The 26,239-nt window shown below is 41.6% G+C and overlaps 1 protein-coding gene across 2 annotated transcripts in view; it reads right to left on the bottom strand.

The window, feature by feature from the left end:
- Window positions 1-1,873: 1,873 nt before the first annotated feature.
- Window positions 1,874-26,239, bottom strand: part of FECH (ferrochelatase) — a 39,671-nt gene continuing 15,305 nt past the window's right edge. For both annotated transcript variants that reach the window (XM_064379104.1, XM_064379105.1), the window contains exons 4-11: window positions 25,899-26,047; window positions 18,764-18,898; window positions 15,821-15,927; window positions 12,099-12,197; window positions 7,503-7,610; window positions 6,916-7,080; window positions 3,684-3,743; window positions 1,874-3,215 (exon numbers count right to left, since the gene is read on the bottom strand). In XM_064379104.1, coding sequence (XP_064235174.1) covers window positions 3,081-3,215; window positions 3,684-3,743; window positions 6,916-7,080; window positions 7,503-7,610; window positions 12,099-12,197; window positions 15,821-15,927; window positions 18,764-18,898; window positions 25,899-26,047 — 958 coding nt within the window. In that variant the 3' untranslated portion in view covers window positions 1,874-3,080. The remainder of the gene's footprint in view (window positions 3,216-3,683; window positions 3,744-6,915; window positions 7,081-7,502; window positions 7,611-12,098; window positions 12,198-15,820; window positions 15,928-18,763; window positions 18,899-25,898; window positions 26,048-26,239) is intronic.

Genomic DNA, 26,239 nt, shown 5'->3' with positions numbered 1-26,239 from the left:
AAGCTTTTTCCTTTATAAATGACCCAATCTCCAATATTTCTTTTTTCTTTTTACAGGCTGGAGTGCAGGGGTGCAAGCACACCTCACTGCAACCTCAAACTGCTGGGCTCAAGCAATCCTACCACCTCAGCCTCCCAAGTAGCTAGAACTACAGGCACATGCCACAACACCCAGCTAATTTTTACTTTGTTTTTGTAGAGTCAGGGTCTCTCTAAGTTACCCAGGCTGGTCTTGAACTCCTGGACTCAAGCAATCCTCCAACCTCAGCCACCCAAAGTATTGGGATTACACATGTAAGGCACTGCAAGCAGCCGCACATTTAAAGGGCTTTTAATAATGAGTTCAGGGCCAAGTGCAGAGGCTCATCCCTGTAATCCGCACACTTTAGGAGACTGAGGCAGGAGGATCCCTTGAGCCCAGGAGTTCAAGACCAGCCTGAACAACATGGCAAAACCCCATCTCTACAAAAAAATACAAAAAAGTAGCCAGGCATGATGATGCACTCCTGTAGTCCCAGCACTTGAGAGGCTGAGGTGGGAGAATCATTTAAGCCCAGGAGGTGCAGGTAGCAGTGAGCTGAGATTGCACCACTGCACTCCAGCCTGGGTGACATATCAAGATTCCATCCAAAAAACAACAACAAACCCAAACCACAATGAGTTCATTTCTCCTGATATGAGGCAAATTTTGAGTGCAAAAATTGATTCTGATTTTTTAAAAGTTAAGTAGTTTAAGAATGCATACTCTTTAGAAGAGCACTATACATGCAGAGGCCTGGGCCTTGTCATCACCCTGGCAAGCTAAACTGCCTCATCAACACCGTTCCTGCAGTTTCTGTAGAAGTTGATTCATCAATTAAAAGCCAGATCTGTGCATACACAGCATGAAGAAACTGCCAGCAGTTCATTGCTAATTACCAGGGCAAACATTTGTATATCAAAGTTGACCAACAGGATGACAATTCTCAAAGCTCTAAAAATATTTTGTCCTACTAAATGCTAGCCTAGCGTATTACCATTACCCATCCATGGTTACTAGCAATCAAAGGTAACACTGCTTAGAGCAACAAATGCCACAGGCAGCGGTCTCAATAAATCCCTCTTTGTCTGTCACTAGAAAAGCTGGTCTGGTCCCAATTCAGTATCAAGAATATTATTCCAGACAGCCCAGTATTATCAATTCAGAAGTTTCCTTAGCAAATAAGTGCTTCGGATATACTTGCAAGGGCTCCTGAATTGGAGTTTTCTTCATCATCTCCATAAAAACACTGTTTCGCCTTTAAAGTCATTGAAGAATTGAAGCAGACCCTTGGAAAGTTTCCTAAAGGAGTGAGAGTGGCTCCAAAAATAACCTGCCTTCTAGCACCAGACCACTAACCCAGAGAATTCACTTCATGGTGAGATAGTCACTCAAAGTCTGCTATGAACCTAACCCCCAAAAAGGTGATGGAAAAGGCTAGAGGAAAATCCTAAACAATTGCCTATGCCTTGTATCTTTCTCTAGAAACCCAATCAACTAACAGAAAAGCCAACTGGAAATTTTAAAATGTAGATGCTACTCATGAGGGCTGTCATCGACGTAGGAAAACTATTAACTCCAGTGGATGCCATGCTTCTTTCTCTGTATTAAAAAAGTTCCTCACATTTAATAATTTTGGTTAATTTAGATCAGTTTTGATAGACAGCATGAATCAAATTTAGTTAAAACCTTAATGTAATATTTATTAACATAGCCAATTCTCAATATAAAAGATTTCTGAATAGCCTAATACTTCTACTTTATAAACTTGCTTTACAAAAAAAAAATTAAAGAAATGCTCTTTTGAAGAACAAAGTTTCAGGGCTTAGAGGAAAGAGACAGTGATCATTACAAATTCTTCATAGAACCACCAGGAATCTTTTAATCCATTTAAATACAAATATAGAAGATCAGATTCTGATCTGACATTATTTCTGTATTTTTAGAAACACTTTTCACTCACAAATCCAAGGTTTCAATGGCATTAAAAATATCTACCGGAAAGGACTGGCATGAAATACAATATTATGATAATAGTTATTGCATTAAAGTGGTTACTTTTCTGTATTCTTTACATGTCCCACTGTATGGCTATATAATTTTTACAATAAAAAATCATAAATTAAGGAAGAATTCAAGGTTACAAAGCATTGTTGACTTTATAAAAGAATTCTTAAAACAAATGTGCAGAAAGAAGGCATTTGACTAAGATAGAGAAGCCGCCAGGTGGAAAGGCTTGCGAGGTCCCGGGAGGAGCTCCAGGGGGAAGCTCATCATTGGCCTTTCCAGCAGCGCTGTCCCTGGACACCGGAAGCAGTGGGAGCCCCTTCCCTGTGGCATCCTGGACTCCCACTAAGGCACGTATGACGGACACTGTACTTCTACACATTTATTAGCCTTGGGTATACGGGGACTCTCAGAGCACTTCTGAAATGCATACTTGATTCCTTTTTACATCGAGGAAAGTAAGATTCACACACAAACACCAAGATGACCAAGGAATGGTGGCCTCGCTGGCGAAAGCAGCCATAGCAGGTAACCACATTGCCCCCTTAGCTTTCTGTAAACCATGGGATTAGGGAAAGGTTAAGCAACATTTCTTTTTCAAATTCATTTCAAACACTCAACTATGTTCATCTAAAAAACAGCAACTATATGCACAAGACTGTAAACAGATCTCATTCACACTGACAGCCCACAAAGGGGGCTCTCTGTACCCTTTCAGGAGGGTTTGGGGCAATAAAGCCAAAATCTGTATTTAAAATAGGTGTGTCTCATAAGATAAATTTTTAACTTACTTATTAAAGGTCCTATTGGACATTCCAAACTAGTAACTTACACCTAGAGAGACAAAACACAAATGCTTACTGTATAGTTATATAAAAATAGAAATCTATCAATAGAGTCCAATCCTCAAGAAATCACACAGTTTGTGCCCAAAGGCTGTATATATATCGAGGAAGGGTGACTTCCTTCCTTGATCTCTAAACAACATCCTCTCCACGTCGGGGGTAGCCAGAGGTTGGGCATTTGCCTAATGCCACAGGGTCCACTGGCGGGGGTCACAGCTGCTGGTTGGTGAAGAAGGATTTAGTCTCCCTGCAGACAGGATTGATGCAGAGTGGACAGCTCAGCGTCAGCTGCTTGGAGCACAGCTCATTTGACTGGATGTGTGAATGCACCAAGTCGGCCAGGGCCTGGAAGACAGACAAGAGGCAAGGAGGCGTCAGAAGCACAGGGTCTGTTCATCTGCCATGCCCCCTCCTCCATCTGCCCAGGTCAGCGCTCTGGCTTGAGGTTTCTTTTCACCTGAGTGGTGAGCATTTTGGATCAAATTCTACAATATCTTCCTTTCCTGAGAATCCTCAGCTTAGAGAAAGTTAAAACAGAGATTTCAGGAAATGAAATCCTCTTACCCCACCCACTAGACCTTTTCTCTGGAAAGCAGGTTTGAAATTAGACATAGTTATAGGTGGGTAGAAATCAGAAAATTGGGGCTATCTGAAGGAAGACTGAGCAGATAAGGATAAAATTCGATTTTATTTTTCTAATTAATTGGAACTCCAAATGTTCTAATATGTGAGAAAAACCAATATTCCGCAAGAGTTTCTCAGAGGATTACTCTCTGGTATGTTCTACTAAAATGGTTGTAACACTGTAGATACCTTAGAGAACAATGGATTTCCATTAAGAGACTCTGCTCTTCTGATGTTTTCAACTCCACACTGAATCAAATGAGAAAAGGGAAGAAAAACACAGACATATTTTATTTTCCTTTTTTTTTTTTCAAAGAAACCGCTACAAAAAAAAAAATACACACAGACACACACACACCCAATTCAAAGTCTGACTTCAAGTGTTCTCAGACTTGCTCATGAATGAAAAACAGTCACAGGGCAGGGCTGCACGTTGATTCTGTCATCATAAATTATTCCTCAATTCCTATGTCCTTCCCCTTCCCGTTACCTTCCCACAGGTGATTTGTTTTCGAATCCTTTTTGTGGCTACACTTGATGAAATTCTCAATTGAAATCTGCTTACCATTCTTTTTTTATTCTATTTTCTAATGCATAATTTTACAGACTCTCCCTAAGTACAATGTTGCTTTAAATATAGTTTCATAATTGTTTTCATCCCAAGTGTGAAAATGAAGTAAATTAACTTACTGACTATAAAATGTATATTGGACCCAATTCAGAGTTGGGTTTTAAAATATATTACGTTTTTTTTTTTTTTTTTTGAGATGGAGTCTTGCTCTGTCGCCCAGGCTGGAGTGCAGTGGTGCTATCTCTGCTCACTGCAACCTCCACCTCATGGGTTCAAGGGATCCTCCTGCCTCAGCCTCCTGAGTAGCTGGGATTACAGGCACCCACCACCATGCCCAGCTAATTTTTGTATTTTTGGTAGAGGCAGGGTTTCACCATGTTGGCCAGGCTGGTCTTGAACTCCTGACCTCAAATGACCCACCCGCCTCAGCCTCCCAAAGTGCAGGGATTACAGGTGTGAGCTACCAAGTCTGGCCTAAAATATATTCTTACGGAGAAAAAGGTAAAGGAAAACATGGGAGGATTGTTTCAGTACCAACCCTATTCCCAGTTCTAAAAATATTCACTGCTTAATAACTGAAATTGGTCTAATAATGATTTACTCAGATAGTTACGATTCTTCTATTTCCCTTTTCTTCTGGTAGCTTTTCCATTAGTTGCTCATTTGTTTGCTTGTTTGTTTATTTATGTATTTATTTATTTATTGAGACAGAGTCTTGATCTGTTGCCCAGGCTGGAGTGCAACGGCACAATCTCAGCTCACCACAACCTTCACTTCCCAGATTCAAGTGATTCTCCTGCCTCAGCCTCCCAAGTAGCTGGGATTACAGGCATGCGCCACCATGCTCGGCTAAATTTTGTATTTTAGTACAGAGGGGGTTTTGCCACATTGGCCAGGCTGGTTTCAAGCTCCTGACCTCAGGTGATCCACCCACCTCGGCCTCCCGAAGTGCTGGGATTACAGGTGTGAGCCACCACGCTGGCCTCAGTTACTTGATCTTTTAGATTAGCATTTACATCAGGAGACTGGCATGAGAAAAACACCGAGATTCAGCAAACATGGATCTCAACTTAAGAGGCTGTATTCTCAAACTTCATATAAAAGTCAGTTACAACAGAATAACAATGTTGGCAAAGGGCATTCTCCAACAATGTTGGTGGGAGAGTCAGCGATACACTGACTAGAAAAATATGTAGCAACACTGAAATTCCATGTGCACCTGTAGTCCCAGCTACTCAGGTAGCTGAGGAGAGAGGATCGCCTGAGCCCAGGATTTTGAGGCTGCAGGGAGCTATGACTGTGCCACTGCACTCCAGCCTGGCTGACAGAGCCAGATTTCATCTCTAAACAAATTTATAAAATCACAAAAAAGTTAAAATAAAAAAATTGTTTTCCAAACATATTGGTATTAAACTATTTTCACTGAAGTTTTAGCAAGTTCACAATTAGCCAAGCTCATGGTGAGCTACAGAAGGCATCTTCAAATGAAATCCATAGACAATGCTGCAACCACTTCTTAGCCAATTACAGCTTGCCTGCAAATCCTTTATCACAACACTGACAAGAAACTTTGGTGCTCCCTAGCTTCACCCATGTCTGATTGATGTCCAGCATGGAAATTCAAAATCCATGGGGGCCGGGTATTGGCTCAAGTTCTGCCCCCACCCACTCTCTGCCCTGCCCTGCACCTGCTGCCCAGTCCCAGAGAGGGTGAAGTCTCCTGCAGGCCTCCGTCTATCACACACGGGGTGACCAGGGCCAGAAACTCTGGCAGAGAGAAAGGAAAGGGTTTCTTGGATACCAACATTTCCATACTCCCCATAAAAATAAAGCTATATATTGGACACAGGTTTTAGGCCGGCTCTCAGAAGCCAGGACATAGATGAACAAATAGTTTTTCTCCACCCTGAATGACAATTCACATCCATCTCATATTACTAGACACCAAAGATGGTTTGTTTTTTTTTTTTTTTTTTTTTTGAGATGGAGTCTTGCTCTGTTGCCAGGCTGGAGTGCAGTGGCACAATCTCAGCTCACTGCAACCTCAGCTTCCTGGGTTCAAGCGATTCTCCTGCCTCAGCCTCCCCCGAGTAGCTGGGATTACAGGCACGCACCACCACACCCAGCTAATTTTTGTATTTTTAGTAGAGACGGTGTTTCACCATGTTGACCAAGATGGTCTCTGTCTGTTGACCTCATGATCCACCTGCCTCGGCCTCCCAAAGTGCTGGGATAACAGGCGTGAGCCACCATGCCCGGCCAAAGATGGCATTTGTTATTTCAATAATCAAATTGATCACAACCTGGCAGCAAATAGCTAAATAAATGAGTGCATAAAGGAGGTCAAGGAAATCACAACACACATTGATTCCACATTCATTTCATGCTCTTCTCTTAAATTACAATGACTCCTGTATGCCTTGACACTCAACAAGAAGCCATGTAACAGCCCTGAGTAAAGGTTGCTATTAGGCAAAGAAAAGAAATTATAAAACAATAAAACATTTTCCTTTGGAATTAGTGAGAAGTACAATTCTTTTTTCTTAAAGAAGTATAGTTGTTATTACTTTCAAGGAGTCCAGTAACTCAAACTAAACAAAATGATGTCAGCCACAGTGATCCCTGGGTCACCTGGTTCAATGAACACACAGGTTTCCTCTCCCACTGCTGACGTGGAATTAACTCATTGTGTTGAGATTATTACTCAGATGACGTACTGTTCAGAAGAATGAGGACACCGTACATGCAAACAAATACAGTAAACAATATTTCTGAATGATACGTTAGTTGTAGAGAAAGTTTCCTTTTAAAACAAGTCATGATGGGATTAAGGCAGACAGGTGCATTTACCTCCTTGGCTAAAACTTGAGAGTACTCGATGTCCAGCTCATACAGCGTTTCAATGTGGTCACTGGTAAATGCTATTGGAACCAAGAGGATATTCTTCCTCCCCCTCTCACAGAGTCCTTTGATAGATTCATCTGTTTGAGGACCCAACCAGGGCATCGGACCAACCTATGCAAAAGGAAGATGAAAGCGTAAGGGGACCATTCCTCCTGATGGTCTGTAGGATCTCCGTTTGCCACTCTAGGCACACACACTGCCCACTGGAGGCAAGAGCCACTCTTTACACCTGCTTGAATAGGTTTGATATTTTCACATGGAAGCTTGAATCCTAGAAGTTGCCTCAATATAATAAGTAACAGTTTCTGTCATTGCAGCTATAACTAAAATATTAAACCAATGGAACTCCGCGAGCCACTTGATTTCCCCTTCTATCTTACGTGCTTGCAGAGTTCTTTCTGCCCATGGTGAGGAATCAGGTTATGGAACAGCCTGTCTATGTGGAAGAGCCAAACCTACCATTTCATAACTAACTCATAAAATAAACTTTACCAAAAGAGCTGGCTGCCCGCAGAAGTGTGGAAGCCACCCACCTTGGATTGCCACACGAGTCGGAAGGGGTTGCAGTACCCCAGCCTTTCCATGACTTTTTGGACAGTGGCGCTCACCTCCTGAGGATACGGGTCACCTCTGTTGACCACCTGCAACAGAGACACAATGGGTGTTCAGTCACCAACACTGGGAAGGCCCCGACTATGTGCTGACACGGTGTGAGCCCTGGAACAAAGTCCTCCCTTTCTGTCTCCTGCACCAATGATGATATGGTCTGAGTTCAATCACCAAACTTCCTTAGTTCCACTTCATCAGCCAAAGAAAAACCCTGCACTCAATCATCTCTAAAGTCCCTAAGAGGGTGTAGACTTCCATGTTCCATGTTATTCATGGGTCTAACTAAGGATGGTTCTCTCTATCTGAAATATGAAGATGACACAGAAAAGCTGGGCAGAATGGGAATTTCTACACTGGTGGTCATGTGAGTAGTGATTTCACAACAGGAACTGAAAGAGGGCTGCATGGACAATGTACAGAACTGCTGGATTTACGGTAAACCCCAGTGGAATTAGAGGAGGAAAGCAGCACCTGGGTGCAGGTTACAGGCACCTCCAAGAGTACAACCTGCACCTTCCACTTCCTCTCTCTCCACTCTTCCTGCAACAATGCACGACAGGCAAACGCTTTGTGCACAGCAAATGTTTCATACACATTCCCTTGTTAATACCTTTGAAATTTTTCAATGCAAATTTTAATGCTTTAAATATTTACTGTGTACTGACTCCCCAGCCCTCACCTGGCTTTATTTTCTTCTACAGCATCTATTACCTGCTAATCTACCATACTGTTTTCGTATGTATTACATTTGTTATCTTTTCTCCATACTCTCTGAAGACAAAGATTTTTGTCTGTTTTCTTCATTTCTATATCCTATGATATGGATAGAAACAGTACCTGGAATATAGCTGGTGCTCAGTAAATATTGGTGAAATTAAATATAATGACAAGTTGGGTGCGGTGGCTTGCCCCTGTAATCCCAGCACTTTGGGAGGCCAAGGTGGGTGGATCGCCTGAGGTCAGGAGTTCAAGACCAGCCTGGCCAACATGGTCAAACCCAGGCTCTACTAAAAATACAAAAATTAGCCAGGTGTGGTGGCGGCCCTTGTAATCCTAGCTACTCAGGAGGCTGAGGCAGGAGGATTACTTGAACCCGGGAGACAAAGGTTGCAGTGAGCCGAGATTGCACCATTGCACTCCAGCCTGGGTGACAGAGCAAGACTCCATCTCAAAACATATATATATACACACACACACGCGCGCGCGTGTATGTATATATGTATGTGTGTGTGTATATATATAGACTCCATCTCAAAACATATATGTGTGTACATATATATGTTTTGAGATGGAGTCTTGCTCTGTCAAGACTCACATGTATATATGTATATATGTACTGACATACGCTATACATATATACTATATATATGTCAGTATGTTATATACTGTATATATACTATATAGTATATATAGTATAGTACAGTATAGCGTGTGTATATATGTACTGACAAACTATTTTATGATTATTACTACTGGTTCATTTAAAAACCATGGGAGGCATAGATGGAGAAGGAGTGAAGGAAACACAAAGCCGCCATTGGAACAGCAATGCAGTAATGCCACAAACATGATCTACCTGTGGATGCTAAGATTAGAGCAAAGTCTGAGGAATAACAGAATCTCTGTATTGTCTCAAAGTATCTCCTCCAAGATATTTTAATTACAAAGTGAAAAATAGTAATTGTAGGATGGATCAACATGGCAGACACAACCTTAAACAAGGGACCAGGGATCACATCACCAGTAGAAAAGCACGTTGACATCACGGACCCCCGGGTGTGATGCACAGAGCAGGGCCCCGCGCCCCTGTGGGTTCCTGCCAATGATGCATAACCGCAATCTAATCATGAGAAAACTTCAGACAGATCCAGATGGAGGGACACGCCACAGAACAACTGACATTCCTAAAAATGGCTCCTCAAAAATATCAAGGTGCAGCAGGGCGTGGTGCCTCACACCTGTAATCTCAGCACTTTGGGAGGCTAAGGTGGGTGGATCACCTGGGCCCAGGAAGTCAAGACCAGCTTGGGCAAATGGCGAAGCCCTATCTCTTTAAAAAATACAAAAATTAGCCGGGTGTGGTGGTGCGCACCTGTAGTCCCAGCCACTCGAGAGGCTGAGGTGAGAGGATCACCCGGGTCTGGTAGGTCGAGGCTGCAGTGAGTTGTCACTGCATCACAGCACTCCAGCCCGAGTGACAGAGTGAGACCCCGTCTCAAAAAAAAAAAAAATCAAGGTGATGAAAGAAAAGCCAAGTATAAGGACTGTCACAGATTGGAGGGTGCTGAGGAAACCCCATACCCACACACAGTGTGGGACCCTGGACTGGGTCCTGGAAGAGAAAAAAGACAGCTTTGGAAACAGAGGTGACATCCACATGAAGCCTGGAGTGCAGGGAATAGTAGCGTGCCGGTGCTGGCTTCTTAGTGTTGATAACCGTAGAGTGGTTGTGTGAGATGTTAACATTCGGGGAAGCTCAGGAGAAGGTGTACGTACTCTTTTAACTCTTTACTCTTTTAACCAGCTTCCTGTACGTTTAAAAATTACTTCAAAATAAAAAGTTTAAAAAGTCGTTAGAAGTAAATGTAGGGTTTACTTTACAGCGGTTTACTTTTACAGTGTTCTCTCTCAGCTCTCCAACTGTCCTCCCCACACCAGACTTATCCTTATGACATTGTGGCACTTCCTGGTCCCACAAGAATACTTGAGCAGCAAAATAACCTGGAAGCAGCGTGCTCCACCTCCAGGTGAAAGACCAAGGAAGTGAGGCCAGGGTGAGGAGGGGCAAGGCAGCACCTGGAATCCCCACATATAAAAATGGGTTTTGCCTGGGCACAGTGGCTCTTGCCTGTGATCCCAGCACTTTGGGAGGCCAAAGCGGGTGAATCAGTTGATGCTGAGACCAGCCTGGGCAACATGGTGAAACCCTGTCTCTACTAAAAATACAAAAAATTAGCCAGGTGTGGTGGTGTGTGCCCGTGGTCCCAGGTCCTCAGGCGGCTGTGGCAGGAGAATCGCTTGAATCCAGGAGGTGGAGGCTGCAGTGAGCCATGATCGCACCATTGCACTCCAGCCTGAGCAACAGAGCAAGAGCCCATCAAAAAAAAAAAAAAAAAAAAGCAAATGTGTTTGCTCCAAGCTGGTTCAAGAGCTTCCCTCTGGCAACCCAGGCAAGGTCTCACCATACATAGGATGAGGAGGCAGGAGGATGGACATGTGCAAAGGACTGCCTGACACCAGAAAAGGAAATGCAAACCCATTAAAATAGGCAGGCTTCCACAACTGAGGTCCAGAGAGAGGAATTTATTTCCAGAGCCTCCTACCACCCACACGAGGCCCAGGAGAGATGAGGAGTGGAAAATCTACAAGGGCTTGTCCCTGATGGCCACCAGGGGGCGGTAAGGCCCAGTTACAAGCATGGCCCCAGACACAGGTAGGCTCCATTCCCGATGTTGTTAAAACTTCAATCACACCTATGAAGATATAATTCTCCCCTCTCCAGCTTGGAAAGCATTGTTTTTAGGACACAATCCTAGTTCTGAGCAGATGAAACTGGTTACTTATTCCAAGCACTTCTGTATTATCATATAGCACACTAGCTTGATCATTCTTGTTTCCAACAATGAGACAGCTATGGCACAGACTGTAGCATCTGGATGAGCAGCCTAGTGTAATATGATGAACTAAAGAGCAGCCAGATCCCAACTTGATCCTCTGTATTCACTTGCAAAAAATGTGGTCCTGGGTCTTAGCAAACTGCAGTGGCTGCCTGGAATCCAAAAGCCCCTACCAAACCTGAAGACAAAAGCATGGGATTGAGAGGCTTCATCTGAATGGAGACCCTCCCACTCAACACACAGCAACATCACGCTGAGCTCTGACAACAGGACAGGCAAAAGTAACCTTCTCTTAACTGTTCCACTTATTAGAAAGTCTTACATTTGAATATATCTTCACATTATCATTTTAAAGAAAAGAGGAGCCAGGCGTGGTGGCTCATACCTGTAATCCCAGCACCCTGGCAGGCCAAGGCTGTCGGATCACCTGAGGTCAGGAGTTTGAGACCACTCTGGCCAACATGGTGAAACCCGGTTTCTACTAAAAATGCAAAAAATTAGCTAGGCATGGTGGTGGGTGCCTATAATTCCAGCTACTTCAGAGGTTGAGGCAGGAGAATTGCTTGAACCCAGGAGGCAGAGGTTGCAGTGAGCTGAGATCATGACATTGTACTCCAGCCTGGGTGACAGAGCAAGACTCTGTCTCAAAAAAAAAGGAAAAGATCTATTTAAAACATTAAAATTTGAATTCATTTTTATGAGATTTGAAGAAATGAGGCTAGTTAAACTAGCAGCAAGTCAAGTATCAGGAAAAAAAAAAATTAGCAGCACGTCTGAGATTTGAGAATTCATTCCTGCACTGGGCTTAGGACATAATGGAAGCTAGATTCATTTTACACATTTAGAAAATGAAATCACCCAATCCTCTATCACCAGGTCATACAACAAAACGTTCTTACTCACGGACATTGGCAGTGAGTGAGCAGAAAACAGAATGACCACCTCGCTTCTCTTCTCAAGTGGAAAATGGTCCAGTTCCTTTAGAATGTGGTCTGCAAAGCACTGCGAGAATCACAAGAAAGGAGGATAAAGAGGAAGGGAAGAGAGAAATGGAAGGAAAAAGGAAATATTTTTTAAATGAAGGCTACACCAAAAATCTCAGAGCAACCCTCAAAAATCAGACCTCTCTTTTTTAAAAAATTGCAAACAGTCCAGTCTCTCAGCATTGGTTTATTATCAAAATGGATCATAACGGTTTCAGGGGCCTGGGGAATTTGCTGGGAAACTTCTAAAGCTCACTAATGGCTCACTGCAAATGTGCGCCATGGATGTGCTTCCCCTCGGGAAGGACAGGGCACACTTCCAGATGGAAAGGAAACACAGATGGGAAGGAGAAGTTGTTTTAAGACGTCTCATTTGCTCCGTTAGCAGGAAAACAGCTTACAGGGTCTTTCTAAAGCCTCCTTGGTTTGGCTTTCAGGCATACCACATTAAATACATTAGTCAGAAATAGTAGGGAAATAAGAAAATACTGTTCTATTTTTACAACGTTTTCTTCTGAGCCTTGTATCCCCATCAAGTCCATTTTTATAAAAACCTTCACAGTAACAGATGACAGGTGATACACACCCATTAAATTCACAGAGCGGGGAAAGATGTGGTAAACTCAGGGGCCCATTCAGTCCCATCTGGGGAACTTGGGAGAGAACATGGTTCCTGCCTCCCGCTCCAAACCTCTGTCCACCAGACCAGGGAGTTCCCTTCGTCTAGCTAGCACTTTCTGATTCACGTCGATAAGTGCTGAAATACCAGAGCTGAAGGGGCTTTCTTTCATCTTATACTTTAATCATTCTCTGTCATTTAGCTTATAAAAAATGCTACAAAGACAGAAATGGGTCAACTGACAAAATCAGAATATGAATGTAAATTAAGTAAAAGTTTATGTATTGATGTTAAATTTACTGAGTTTGAATGTTGTATTGTGGTTATGTAAGAGAATATTCCTGATTTTAGGAAACACACACCTAAGTGTTTAGGTGTAGATGATGGTGATATATGCATAACTTATTCCCAAATGGGTCAGAAAAAAAGGCATGTATATACAAACACAGAGACACACACATATACACACACACATAGAGTATGTAAATGATAAACCAAGTGGGATATACATGTTAATAACATGTCAATAGGCCAGACGCAGTGGCTCACACCAGTAATCCCAGCACTTTTTGGGAGCCAAGGTGAGAGGACTGCTTGAGCCCAGAAGTTCAAGACCAGCCTGGGCAACATGGAAAGACCTAATCTCCACAACATTTTTAAAAATTAGCAGGGCATGATGGCACATGCCTGTGGCATCTGAGGAGGCTGAGGCAGGAGGATCACTTGAGCCCAGGAGGTCAAGGCTGTAGTGAGCTATGAACATGCCACTGCACTCCAACCTGGACAACGGAGTGAAACCCTGTCTCGAAATAATAATAATACATGAATATAGGTAAAAGAGTAGATGAGAGTTCCTTATACTGTTTTTAATCTTGTAACTTTTCTGCATCTCTAAAATTATTTCCAAACTGTCCATTATAACTTTTTAAAAATTATAAAGGTCAATTTATCAGAAACATGTAAATCTGCACTTGTTGGTAGTTTGATATATCAGTGTCAGTGAAAACAATAGGATAAGCAAACTATTTCCTGATAAATATTAAGATATGATTAATCTTTCCAGAACTCTCAAAATTTGGTAAATAAATGTCCTAAGGCATAAAATGGAACCTAAAGGTAAGTTCCTTTTTCAGAATTTATAATGTAAATTCTCAGTAAATGTGACAGGATTAGACACAAACAAAACCAGTATTTTCTGGTCTTTGCAGTGTTTGGAAACTAAGGATGCTCAGAAAGGATTATTTTTGGACCTCAGCCTAGATAAGGAGGCCCACTGCAAGGTTTAGACAGGAGCCTAGAACATATATTTGCTCCAATTACTCCAACAGCTAGATAAATACCAATATTAGAGAAAACAGTAATAAAACGACTATTTGGAGTAATTACTACCTATGCCAAGTAGAAATGTGAATTCAAAATGGAATTTGTGGTTTTTAACTATATTTTTAGTTTTAGTTTAGGGTTTTGTTTTCTGGTTTCCAAAAATGTCACATCATATCCAAAGCTTAGTGTTTAGTTTCTTGGCTTGCAAAACTGCAAGTAAAAACACAAATCATATGGCTCGCAACAGCCTCTAAGCCATCCTCAAAACTGAGGCGCCATGGGCAAGGAGAAGTGCTATTTAAATCACCTAAAACCCATCTGCAGTATTTTCTACACGCAACCCCTCTGCAGAATGAAAGAGGCACCGAGCCTCTCAGAGCCTTCAATCACACCATCTAGAAGGGCAGATAAATGCCTCTAAAATTCCCTTTCATTTTATGAACAGAGACTTCCTCAGTTAAGAGACCTTTCCATCGTCCTGCTTCCCCCCTTTTCAAAGGGCTGAATTTTAATGCAAATCTAATTACTCACTCGTTCAGGGCAGGCAGATGCTGTGCAGATCCCTCCATTCCCTGCTACCACATGTCAGTGCTGACCTGAAACACCCCTCCTTTCCAATCACAGGCCTCCCAGAGCAAAACCCGGGCTGCTGGTGCTTCAGGCAGTACCGGCTGGACCCAGCAATACAGCCGTCAGTGGTGCACACAGAGACCACAACTACACCCACCCCTAAGGGTAAGCCTTCTTTTCACTTTTTACTTAAAATTAGATTTCAACCCAAGTGTTAACCCTTTATATGCCTATGGAACACTGCTCTGGGGCGAGCTGGCCTGATTTCAATGATATCTAGCACCATCTAGTGGTCACAGATTTCAGTGACACCAGACTTTAGAAGTTGTGAGTAGGGTTTTTTGCCAGGAGTCAGAAAACCTTCAAGGAGTGAAAAGTAAAATGGATAAAATCTAAATGACTTAATATTACCCCTACCTAAAATAACTCAAAAACAGAAACTTCTACTAGCAGAACAAAATTATATTTGCATAATTTAGGGCAATATTTTACCAATTGCCCTCTCATATTTGACAGGCAGAAAAGAATAATGGTAACATAAGTTCAAAGCTACTAATTTTAGAAATGTAATCTTGATTTATTCTCCTAAAATCAAGCATCTGTTAATAAAAATATTATAAATGTAAACTGTATAGAAGAAATATGAAATTTCTTTTAATATGTGAAACTTTCTCAATTGAAACATTTAATTCATTTTCATGTCTCAGAACATGTAGCTATGTTACTTTTACATTTTTTTAAATCTTTTGACATTTTAAAAGATTTAGAAAATAGAAAATTTAATTCGTTGGTTAGTCATTCAATCTCTAAATGTGAGTTAGCTGAAACACCATGCACAATCTTTAATGATCTTCTGGTCATGGGAAACTCAAAACTCAAAATATCATTTTGTGATGGTTTGGGACTAATAGCATTAATGTGAAGAAAGAAGAGTCTAATCATTTTAATCTTTAAATTCATTTTCTCTTTTCATAATAAATCAAGAGTGTAATACTTTTATTTAATCCTTAACACACAATTTAAGCAAGAGAACAGTAAGGCTCAGAAGGACGTCCATAAACCCAGAAGGGACAAGGAGCTGATTCACACTAGACAACAGGGTGACGGGCGGCTGGCAGTCACTGGCTTACCTGAATGAGAAGGCGATGTGTGGGCCACCTGTCAATAGTGCTCCACTTCATCATGGGCTTCCGTCCCACTTGATTATAGTATCTGTAAATGGCATTTAAGCTGCTGCCTGAAATATACAGAGGCCACTCAGTAGATGCATTTTGATTATGGTGAAAATAAAAAACAGACTCGTAAAGGTAGTATATATAAGTTCAAAGCAGTAACTGCTTCTATACTGAATCAGTCTAATTACAATTATTTCAATACTCTAAAATGCATATAGATTTAACTACCCTGAAAATGAAGATCACTAAAAAGCAATCAATTTCAATGGACTTTCAAAGATTATTGATGTCAGTTCTAGTGAAAAACAAGATGGCTGTAGAGTTATGAAATATAAGCAATCATATTTACAGGGACAAGTCTTACAATTGAAAGTATGTTGGCTGGGTGTGGTGGCTCATCCCTGTAATCCCAGCACTTTGGGAGGCCGAGGTGGGCCGATCACCTGAGGTCGGGAGTTTGAAACCAGCTTGACCAACATGGAGAAACCCCTGTCTGTCTCTACTAAAAAAATACACAATTAGCAGAGCATGGTGGTGTATGTCTGTAATTCCAGCTACTCTGGAGGCTGAGGCAGGAGAATCACTTAAACCCAGGAGGCGGAGATTGTAGTGAGCCAAGATTGCACCATTGCACTCCAGCCTGGGCAACAACAGCAAAACCCTGTCTCAAAAAAAAAAAAAAAGTAAGTATGTTTTTTTTTCACAGTTACAAAGATTATCAACCCCATCACAGAAAATCTATGGGATGGGGAAGAAAAGAAAAAAGAAACTGAGCATTTTCCCAGCAAGCTGATCACAGTCATTGTTTTACTCTAATAGAGTTCTTTTTTTCTTTATAGCTATTTTGTTTTACAAAGTTGTAATTTTTAATACATATGCAATTCTGCATGCTGAGTATTTTGAGCATTTTTACTAACTATTCTGAGATAAATATTTTCTATGTTACAATAAAAGCTTTATAAGTATTTTTTGTTAGGTTGGTTGGTTTTGAGATGAAGTTTTGCTCTTGTTGCCCAGGCTGGAGTGCAATGGCGTGATCTCAGCTCACCACAACCTCCACCTCTCCATGCTTTCCATCACCAATCCACTGGGCTCTCTAACTATAAGAACTATTAGTTAGGTTTCCAATTTAAAATGTTAGTCAGGAGAGAGCATATTTTAAATCAAATATACCCTCAGATTAAGACTCAACTTCCAAAAGTACAGACAGGTTCCATTTTGGTGAGTAGAATACAGTGAATCAGAAGAATTCAAATGGACTCCATTCAAGGTTCAGAAACAATCTCTCCAGAAATCAAAAAGTAGTCACCACCATGTTCACATTATAAACCACACTTCACAGGTGGATATCATTTTCATATGTGCAAGGGGGCATCTAGAAGCTACATTAGTGCTTTCAGGTTGCTTGGAAACATTCAATAAACAACCCAACTTTTTGTAGTAGCACATTTCAAAAATAAATAATAATTTAAGTGGAACGCCTGTAATCCCAGCACTTTAGGAGGCTGAGGAAGGTAGATCACTTGTGGCCAGGAGTTTGAGATGAACCTGGCCAACATGGTAAAACCCTATCTCTACCAAAAATACAAAAATTAGTCAAGCATGGTGACGCGTGCCTGTAATCCCAGCTACTCGGGAGGCTGAGGCAGGAGAATTGCTTGAAACTGGAAGACAGAGGTTGCAATGACAGAGTGAGACTCTGTCTCAGAAAAAAAAAAAAAAAGAAAGAAAAGATGATAATTCAAACTCTTGAGGGTATATGAGAACTCAGGCATTTAAACGGGTTCTCTGAACAAATATTTAAGGCACATAACAAGCTTTGACTTTTTCTTCCAATAGTCTTTTGATTCTCCTTATGGTTACAGAAAATGATAAACATTAATATCCAAAAGCAATTTGGGACTAAGAATGTGCTGACTTCAATCCTTGCAATGAATGCAAACAAATGTATCTGTGGGTGACAGTAGCAGCTTTGCCTACAATGAATGATACAGAGATTGCCAAACACAGATTATTCTTCAGCTCCAGTTAAATATACAGAAAACAACAAGCAGTAACATTTTCCAAAATCAGGAACACAGAGAATTTTGCAAAGGAAACCCCAAACTGGGCTTTAGTTTTACCAGCAACCAACCAATATATCAGCACAACAGCAACAACAAAATACCAGTATTTCCCATGTTGTGTGGGCCTCTTTGCTTTCAAAATGGGAACAGTTACAATCTTTGCTACATCAATAAGAAGATCTGTAGCCAGGTGCAGTGGCTCATGCCTATAAGCCCAGCACTTTGGGAGGCCAAGGTGGTTGGATTACCTGAGGTCGGGAGTTCAAGACCAGCCTGACCAACAAAGAGAAACCCCGTCTCTACTAAAAAATACAAAATTAGCCAGGCGTGGTGGCACATGCCTGTAATCCCAGCTACTCGAGAGGCTGAGGCGGAACTATCTCTTGAACTTGGGAGGCGGAGGCTGTAGTGAGGCGAGATTGTACCATTGCACTCCCGCCTGGGCAACAAGAGCGAAACTCTTTTTTTTTTTTGAGACAAAGAAAGAAAGAAAATCTGGGTAGCCATAAAAAGAAGGTTTATCACATGAACCTAGAAAGTGCCTTAAGATTCATTTACTGATCCATTACACAATAGCATTAAAGCACTGAGCACTTACCAGCCACTGCCTACCACCCACCATTTGTAATTCCCAGCCAAGTGGCCAATAATTCAAGGGACAGATGGACCATGAGATTTCAAATGGACTGACCTAAACTCTCATGCTTAAAGAAGACAGGCTGGATTTGCCATTCAAATTGCAAATGATTCATCCTTCTCCTTCAGTACTTAGACTCCTCGTTACTTTTGCCGGCACCGCATCTACCTGTCCTGTGAGAGAGAGATGCCTTACCTGTGGTGGAGCAGCTGTACTGTGGATACTGCGTGAAAGCAATAGCCCTTTCTAGGCCATCTCTCTCCATCTCTTCAATTGCTTCTTCTGTTAAAGGATGGACGTACCGAAATCCAATATAGTATTTGTGAGGGGCTATTAGGAGGCACATGTGGAAAGGAGAAAGTATTAATCTTTCTATAGATTCCTCAGAGTCACCAAACATAATGCAATGCCCAGAACAAAGAACAGCTAATGTAATTTCCTATGGCATTGACGGTGAAGGCAAGTTTAGCATATTCCTTGGATCTTATCCACTCTTCAGCTGGTATGTGGACTTTTAATCAGGATTTTCTGGGACCACCACCCCACCCACACACCTTTACAGCACAGTGGTTTTTAAAACTCAAACTTCTGTTCCTAATTCTCTGTTTTTGGCTGGCATGAGAGAGCCTCAAGAGAAAGGAGGAAAAAACAACACTTATTCTAAAATAGGACTTCCTCTTGCATACCAGACACCATGGTAGACACTGTGTGTTATTTTTTTAATCATTTAAACCTTGTTTTTCAGATAAGGAAACAGAGACTCTGAAGGTTAACTGAACTGCCCAAAGTCATACCTTGCAGGTGGTCAAGCTGGAATTAGAGCCTGGATCCCCCACTCTATGCTTCTCGCTCCTCCCAGGTCCCCCTACCCTGCTCCTATTACCCAGTTCCCCAAATCCCCAGGCCACCTTGTTTATACAAAAAAAAATGAAAGAGCTCTTGGATATGTAAAAAGAAATTCATTGATGACAAATGATTAAAATGATTCTCCTCATCACACATATAAAACAATGCTTAATTTGGAGGTACCACATGGGATTTAAAGCCGCTGTTCTTGATGTCTAAACGGCCCACACCTGCTACATATCCTCATGCTCTTTCCCTGTCCCTTCCCTGTCCTTTCACCAACATGCTCCTCTATATTCTTCTTCCTCCTGCATCTCCCTTTCCTGTATTTCAAAAACATTCACACCACCTAATTGCTTACGCATGTATAAAGTCATAAAACTACAAGTTTCCTAAACTTACTTAGTCTTGGTTCCTTGCCTTTTCATAGGATTACATATAACTTACACTCAGAGGTGACAGTGAGAATCAGTACATGAATGTCAGGTAGTACTAAAACCATGATAACGTTACCGTCCAAAGCATTGGAAGGGGCTGCAACTACGAATGCGACACAAATCGCCCCAAGAAACATCTAAGTTAAAGTGAAGGAAAAGATGGGAGTTTATCTAATTTATACATATATACATACAAGGATGACATTCCTCCTAACTTGACCCAGAGAACTACAAGCCAATGGAACACACTCCCAAGGAAGAAGCAGAATGCCGTTAGGTGAGAGAGGCATGTGTGTGTGGAAAAGCTGGTCAGACTCAGTATTCTCTGGTTGGGGACGGCAAAAAGGAGGAAGGAATTAAAACTGAATCATTTGTAGCTCTCTGTCTGTTTTCAGGCCACCAATTTCATGCTGTCTTGCATAAAATGGTCACTAGCAATTAACACATATCAGAGGTGTGATCCCATAAGCAAACTCCAAATGACTAATTGCTCAAAGATTATGGCTTCATGCTAAAAACTGCCAACTATTACCATACTGTCAAATCCACTGAAGCAACTCCTGGTGATCTGAACTCAGGTTTAGCAAGCAAGGGGAAACTGCTTTCAAGTCTGCTTTGAAACAATACAATGATCAGAATGCCATCCCCAGTGCTGCAGGTCAACCAGCTCCTCACGTTTTCTCTTCACCTGTCCAGTATCTGCAGGTTATAGTCTAAATGCCTGGGGTCTGGGAGTTCCTCAAATCGTGCATACTAAGAGGTAGACAGGCTGCTGTGGCAGATAAAGACAGGGCAGGCGGCCACATTTTAAAGTGAGACAGAGTAAAATACACTGGAAATAACTGATAACGTTTTCTAGATGTTTTCTAAAGACAGCTTGTGAGGAGAGATCCAAGATGGCTGAACACTAGCAGCTCGGGCACGTAGCTCCCAGTGAAAGCGCAGAGAACGAGAGGACGCCACACTTTCAGACAAATATTTGTAGTTCACAGACCAGGAGATTCCCAGCGGAGGAGCTCCACGGGTCGCCAGAGCGACTCTTGTGGCCAGCGCAGCGGTTTTGCTGGCGCCTTAAAGCAGCAGTTCTTGGTGCAGAGTCCAGAGATTCCTGGGCAGAAAGGCACCATCAACCTTAACACCGCTGTCTTGGCCGGCGCAGTGGATTGCTCAGATTTCGGCGCTGGGAATCAAAAAGTTGGACGTCCGCTCAGAGACCTAGTTAGAAAGTCGGTAATTACAAAGACGACAGATGGATAAAAATATAATCAAGGGAAGAAAGCAGCCTAAAAAGGCAGAGAATACTCAAAATCAGAATTCCTCTCCCTCTACAGGGGATCGCAATTCCTCATCAGTAACGGAACAAGGCTTAATGGAGAACGAGTGTGTTCCAATAACAGAAGCAGGTTTCAAAATATGGGTGATGAGAAATTTCTGTGAATTAAAAGAACTTGTTCTAACCCAATGCAAAGAAACTAAGAACCTTAAAAAAAGGTTTGACGAAATGCTAACGAGAATGGACAATTTAGAGAGGAATATAAGTGAATTGATGGAGCTGAAAAGCACAATACAAGAACTTCGCGAAGCATGCACAAGCTTAAACAGTCGAATTGATCAAGCAGAAGAAAGGATATCAGAAGTCGAGGACCAGCTCAGTGAAATGAAACGAGAAGACAAGATTGGAGAAAAAAGGATAAAAAGGAATGAGCAAAGTCTCCAGGAAATATGGGACTATGTGAAAAGACCTAATCTACGTTTGATAGGTGTACCTGAATATGATGAAGAGAATGAATCCAAGTTGGAAAATACTCTTCAGGATATCATTCAGGAAAACTTTCCCAACCTAGCAAGGCAAGGTAATATTCAACTCCAGGTAATACAGAGAACACCACAAAGATATTCTTCAAGAAGACCAACCCCAAGACGCATAATTGCCAGATTTATTAGGGTTGAAATGAAGGAGAAAATACTAAGCGCAGCCAGAGAGAAAGGTCAGGTTACCCACAAAGGGAAATCTATCAGACTTACAGCAGATCTCTCAGCAGAAACCCTACAAGCCAGAAAAGAGTGGGGACCAATATTTAACATCCTTAAAGAAAAGAACTTTCAACCCAGAATTTCCTATCCAGCCAAACTAAGCTTTATGAGCGAAGGAAAAATTAAATCTTTTGCGAACAAACAAGTACTTAGAGAGTTCACCACCACCAGGCCTGCTTTACAAGAGCTTCTGAAAGAAGCACTATACATATAAAGGAACAACCAATATCAGCCTTTCCAAAAACATATCAAAAAGCAAAGAACATTAATACAATGAAAAATTTACATCAACTAATGGGCAAAACAGCCAGCTAGCATCAAACGCCAGTATTAAACTTATATATATTGCAATTGGATAAAAAGCCAAAACCCATCGGTATGCTGCATCCAGACCCATCTTACATGCAACAATACACAAAGACTCAGAGAGAAGGAGGAAGATTTACCAACCAGAGAGTACAAATAAACAAATAAACAAAAAGCAGGAGATGCAATTCTCGCCTCTGATAAAGTAGACTTTAAAGCAACAAAGATCAAAAGAGGCAAAGAAGGACATTACATAATGGTAAAAGGATCAATGTAACAAGAATAGCTAACGATTCTATAGATCAACAAGATAGAAAATTAACAAGGATATTCAGGACTTGAACTCAGACCCAGAACAAGTAAACTTAATAAACATTTATAGAACTCTCCACTTCAAATACACAAAACATACATTACCACCTCACACCTATTCCAAAAGTGACTATATAATTGGAAGTAAATCACTCCTCAGTAATCGCATAGCATTTCATAGGTTTAAATGAAATATTGGTTGGCTGTTTGTTTGTTATCTTCTTCCCTTATTCCTTCCTGACTACATCATTAAGTATAATTATCAGTATACAAGAGGTTTTCAATACCCATTACTAAATTGCATTCTAGCCTGGGCAAGAAAGCAATACTCCCATTCTCTCTCCCTCTTTCTTTTCCTTTTTCCTCCTCCCCATTCTCTCTCTCTCTTTCTCTTCCTTTTTCCTCCTCCCTATTCTCTCTCTCTCTTTCTCTTTAAAAAAAAAAAAAAAAAAAAAAAAGACAGCTTGTAAACACATATTGTAAAAAAAAAAAAAAAGGCAATATCCCTAACTAGGTATATCCTGAGGAACCAACAAACAGTGTTCATGAAGGACCCCTGTCCATCAGGGTGGGTTTCACACGGTGCTGGCTGCTCCTGGCAGGATGCAGGCATGGGAAGGAGCCTCTCTGACATTAACCAGCACCACATCTCATGGGCACATCTGGCCAGAGTGAGCCCAAAACACATCATTCACTGGCCTAGCCTAGGTACCCTCAGAGCAGCCGTCCAATGAAGAGTCTTCCACAAAAACTATGAAAAGACAGAAAAACTAGATTTTTAAACAGCAAAACTTCATTAATTTAGCATGTACAACAGTTCAAATGTCCGATATGTACATGATTTTTTGAGAGAAAGCTTTGAAATACACAGCAAACGCTTCTTAATTTGTATCAAATCATGAACCTGTGCCAACAATGAAAAGGCTCACGTATATTGCATTTTTGCCATGTTAATGCCTTTCAGGATTATGTTATTTAATTTCCACAAGGATCTAGGAGTTGGATTCTATTATCATCCCCATTTTTGAGCTGAGGCTTAGTGAAATAAGTAAACTGCCTGAACCAGAGGGGGAAAGCCAACATCTTCAGAGAAAAGAGCCCACACTCCTACCACACTGCATCCGGTAAAGAAGAGAATTATTTCATGAGTAGCCCTTACTTACAGCTTCACCAAAGCAGTTACAAGCTAACCCGTTAAACTATAATTTGTAAAGCATGTTTGAGATTCAGCCTTTCCATCAGATAATTACACTTCTCATCTACTTCCGTTATCTATTCTCTACATTTCTGCAATGCAATGTAACTACCTGAAACCATTTCCTGACATAACTCACTGTCTTAGTTAACTGGTCAATTCTATGAAAACCAGTGCAAGTCTCCAAAGGTCCACACTGGCTACCAAACGACAACCACTTCCCTAAAAAATGACAGCATGAAACATGTTTATCTGCTGGCAATCATCACATTTTCTGGCCTAAAGAGAATTTTTCTTAATAGAAATAAATGAACAAACATAGTTTAAAAGGGAATTGTACAACTGTATAGAAAGAAAGGATCAGAAGGGAGGAGGAATGAGGAGATGGAGAGGCACCCCAGCAGCCTCGCCGCAGAGACAGGAGGTGGCGGGAAGGATGCCCTTCTGTCTGTTTTCCTTTTTCAAGTCTGACAACTCTGCTAGGGCTCTAACTCCTGGGCTCAAGCAATCCTTCTGCCTCAGCCTCCCAAAGAGCTGGGGTGCACTCCACCCCCATGCTCACTAGGGCTCTTTATAATGATGGGTACTACAGCAACACAAAAACAGGAAAAATGGGAACCTTTCTGCCTCTTCTTCCCGCTGAAGACAGCATAGCAATTGCAAATCTGGTTCACAATAAATCCTTTTTTTTTTTTTTGAGACAGGGTCTCACTCTGTTGCCCAGGCTGGAGTGCAGTGGCGTGATCATGGCTCACTGCAGCCTCAACCTCCCTCGCTCAAGCGATCCTCTCACCTCAGCCTCACAAACAGCTGGGCCTACAGGCATGTGTCACCATGCCTGACTAATTTTTGGTTTTTGTTTTGTTTTGTTTTGTTTGTATGTGTAGACAGAGTTTCACCATGCTGCTCAGGCTGGTCTCGCACTCCTGGGCTCAAGCAATCCACCAACCTTGGCCTCCCAAAGTGCTGGGATTACAGGTGTGAACCACTCAGCCAGGCCCACAAAAAGCTTTTGATCATGATAAACTGTTAATGACTGGTGTTTGTCCTCTATCGGGTAGGTGTGAGTGGAGGGCTGACATTTTAAAAGATGCGCTGCGGCACGTGCAGAGGAACCACGTCAGAAATGCCCTTGAGCCCTAGCTGAAAGCAGGAAGCAAGCCAGATGCGCAGAAGCACAATTGAACAAACTTCCAAGTGAGGTGATCTGCGAAGGGGCCAGTGCCCTTTGTTACTTTGTGCCGTGGGCACCAGTGGATTCTGAGAGCAGCTGGAGTGGACGCTTGCTCAGTGAGGTCAGAAAAGAGTAAAAGGCTCCTTTTGGTCCTGCCTAATGAAGCCGTTCTCCTTGAGAGTCCCCAGTGTCACACACCTATTCTGATCCCAAAGCTCTAAGATATATTTGCAACAAATGTAATTCATGTGTCCTGAGATGTACATTTTTTTCGGTTTTAACATTTCTCCTATCAGTCCAGTCGCTAATAGATGATGCCTTAAAATTAATTGGTAGTGCTTTTGTGTCTTAGTACTATACAAAAACAGTGTGTCCTACAATCAGCTGTGTGTCTTTGATGTGTTTAATATGGTATGTTTACTTCATCCATGCATATAGTGGTTCATTCTGCACACTATTATTCTGCATAGAGGTTCTCAGATGTGCACAATCCTCTTCTCAGTGCCACATCCAACAGGGACCTTCAATACCTTACGATGGTGGTATTCTGAGAGCTGAAAGCATCACTGCAAGTTGCTTAGTGTCTTGTGGCTTCCATGAGAGCTAGCTAATCCCACTCTCAATGTTCTAATTAGCTATCCAACCAGAAAGAAAAAGCAATAGCAGCAGCCTCAATCCATTTTCCAAAGATTTCTTTCCAGCGTAATGATATATGCATCTTTTATTCATGGTATGTTGCTTGTGCCTTATACTCTAGCTCAACTTAACAAACATCTCAAACTTCCTTTTGAAACTAATGTCCCAAATCCTTAGCTTTATTTATTTGTAATGTAAGACGTAATAGCAGAGGCTAAAGGTCAAGGGATAATGCCTGGAGACCTAAATTAATTGACCATGTATTATGTAGAAACATCACCAATCAAGTTGCCAGTACATATGAAGCATTTAGCATCTACTGCTGTTTTGAATGTCATAACTACTTTGAAAGAACTAATCTAGCTACATGTTAATGAAGAAACACCATACCTGTGTTGGGGGACAATTCATCCAGCAGCTTCACCATGCCCTCTCCCTGCTTGGAAGTCCACATCTTGATGGGGGATCCGCCTCCAATCCTGCGGTACTGCTCTTGAATCTTGGGGGTTCGGCGTTTGGCGATGAATGGTGCCAGCTTACTAAATCATTTAACATACAGGTAAGTGAATTTTATTCCACCTTAGCAACCTGAGAAATGTTTTCTACTCAATTTAAAAAGTAAGCAAAATTTTAGAGAGTCTAACAAGATTAAGCCTTTAAAACAGAAGCTTGAGGTCACTAACAATAGCCAGCTCTCTTAGTGCAGATTAAGGAGCAAAATCTAGACCCTC

This window comes from Aotus nancymaae, unplaced genomic scaffold (assembly GCF_030222135.1).
Source record: "Aotus nancymaae isolate 86718 unplaced genomic scaffold, 86718_ANA_hifiasm-v0.15.2.pri h1tg000020l, whole genome shotgun sequence".
Classification (NCBI taxonomy): Eukaryota; Metazoa; Chordata; class Mammalia; order Primates; family Aotidae; genus Aotus; species Aotus nancymaae.
This window is presented reverse-complemented; position numbering and strand designations above follow the sequence as displayed.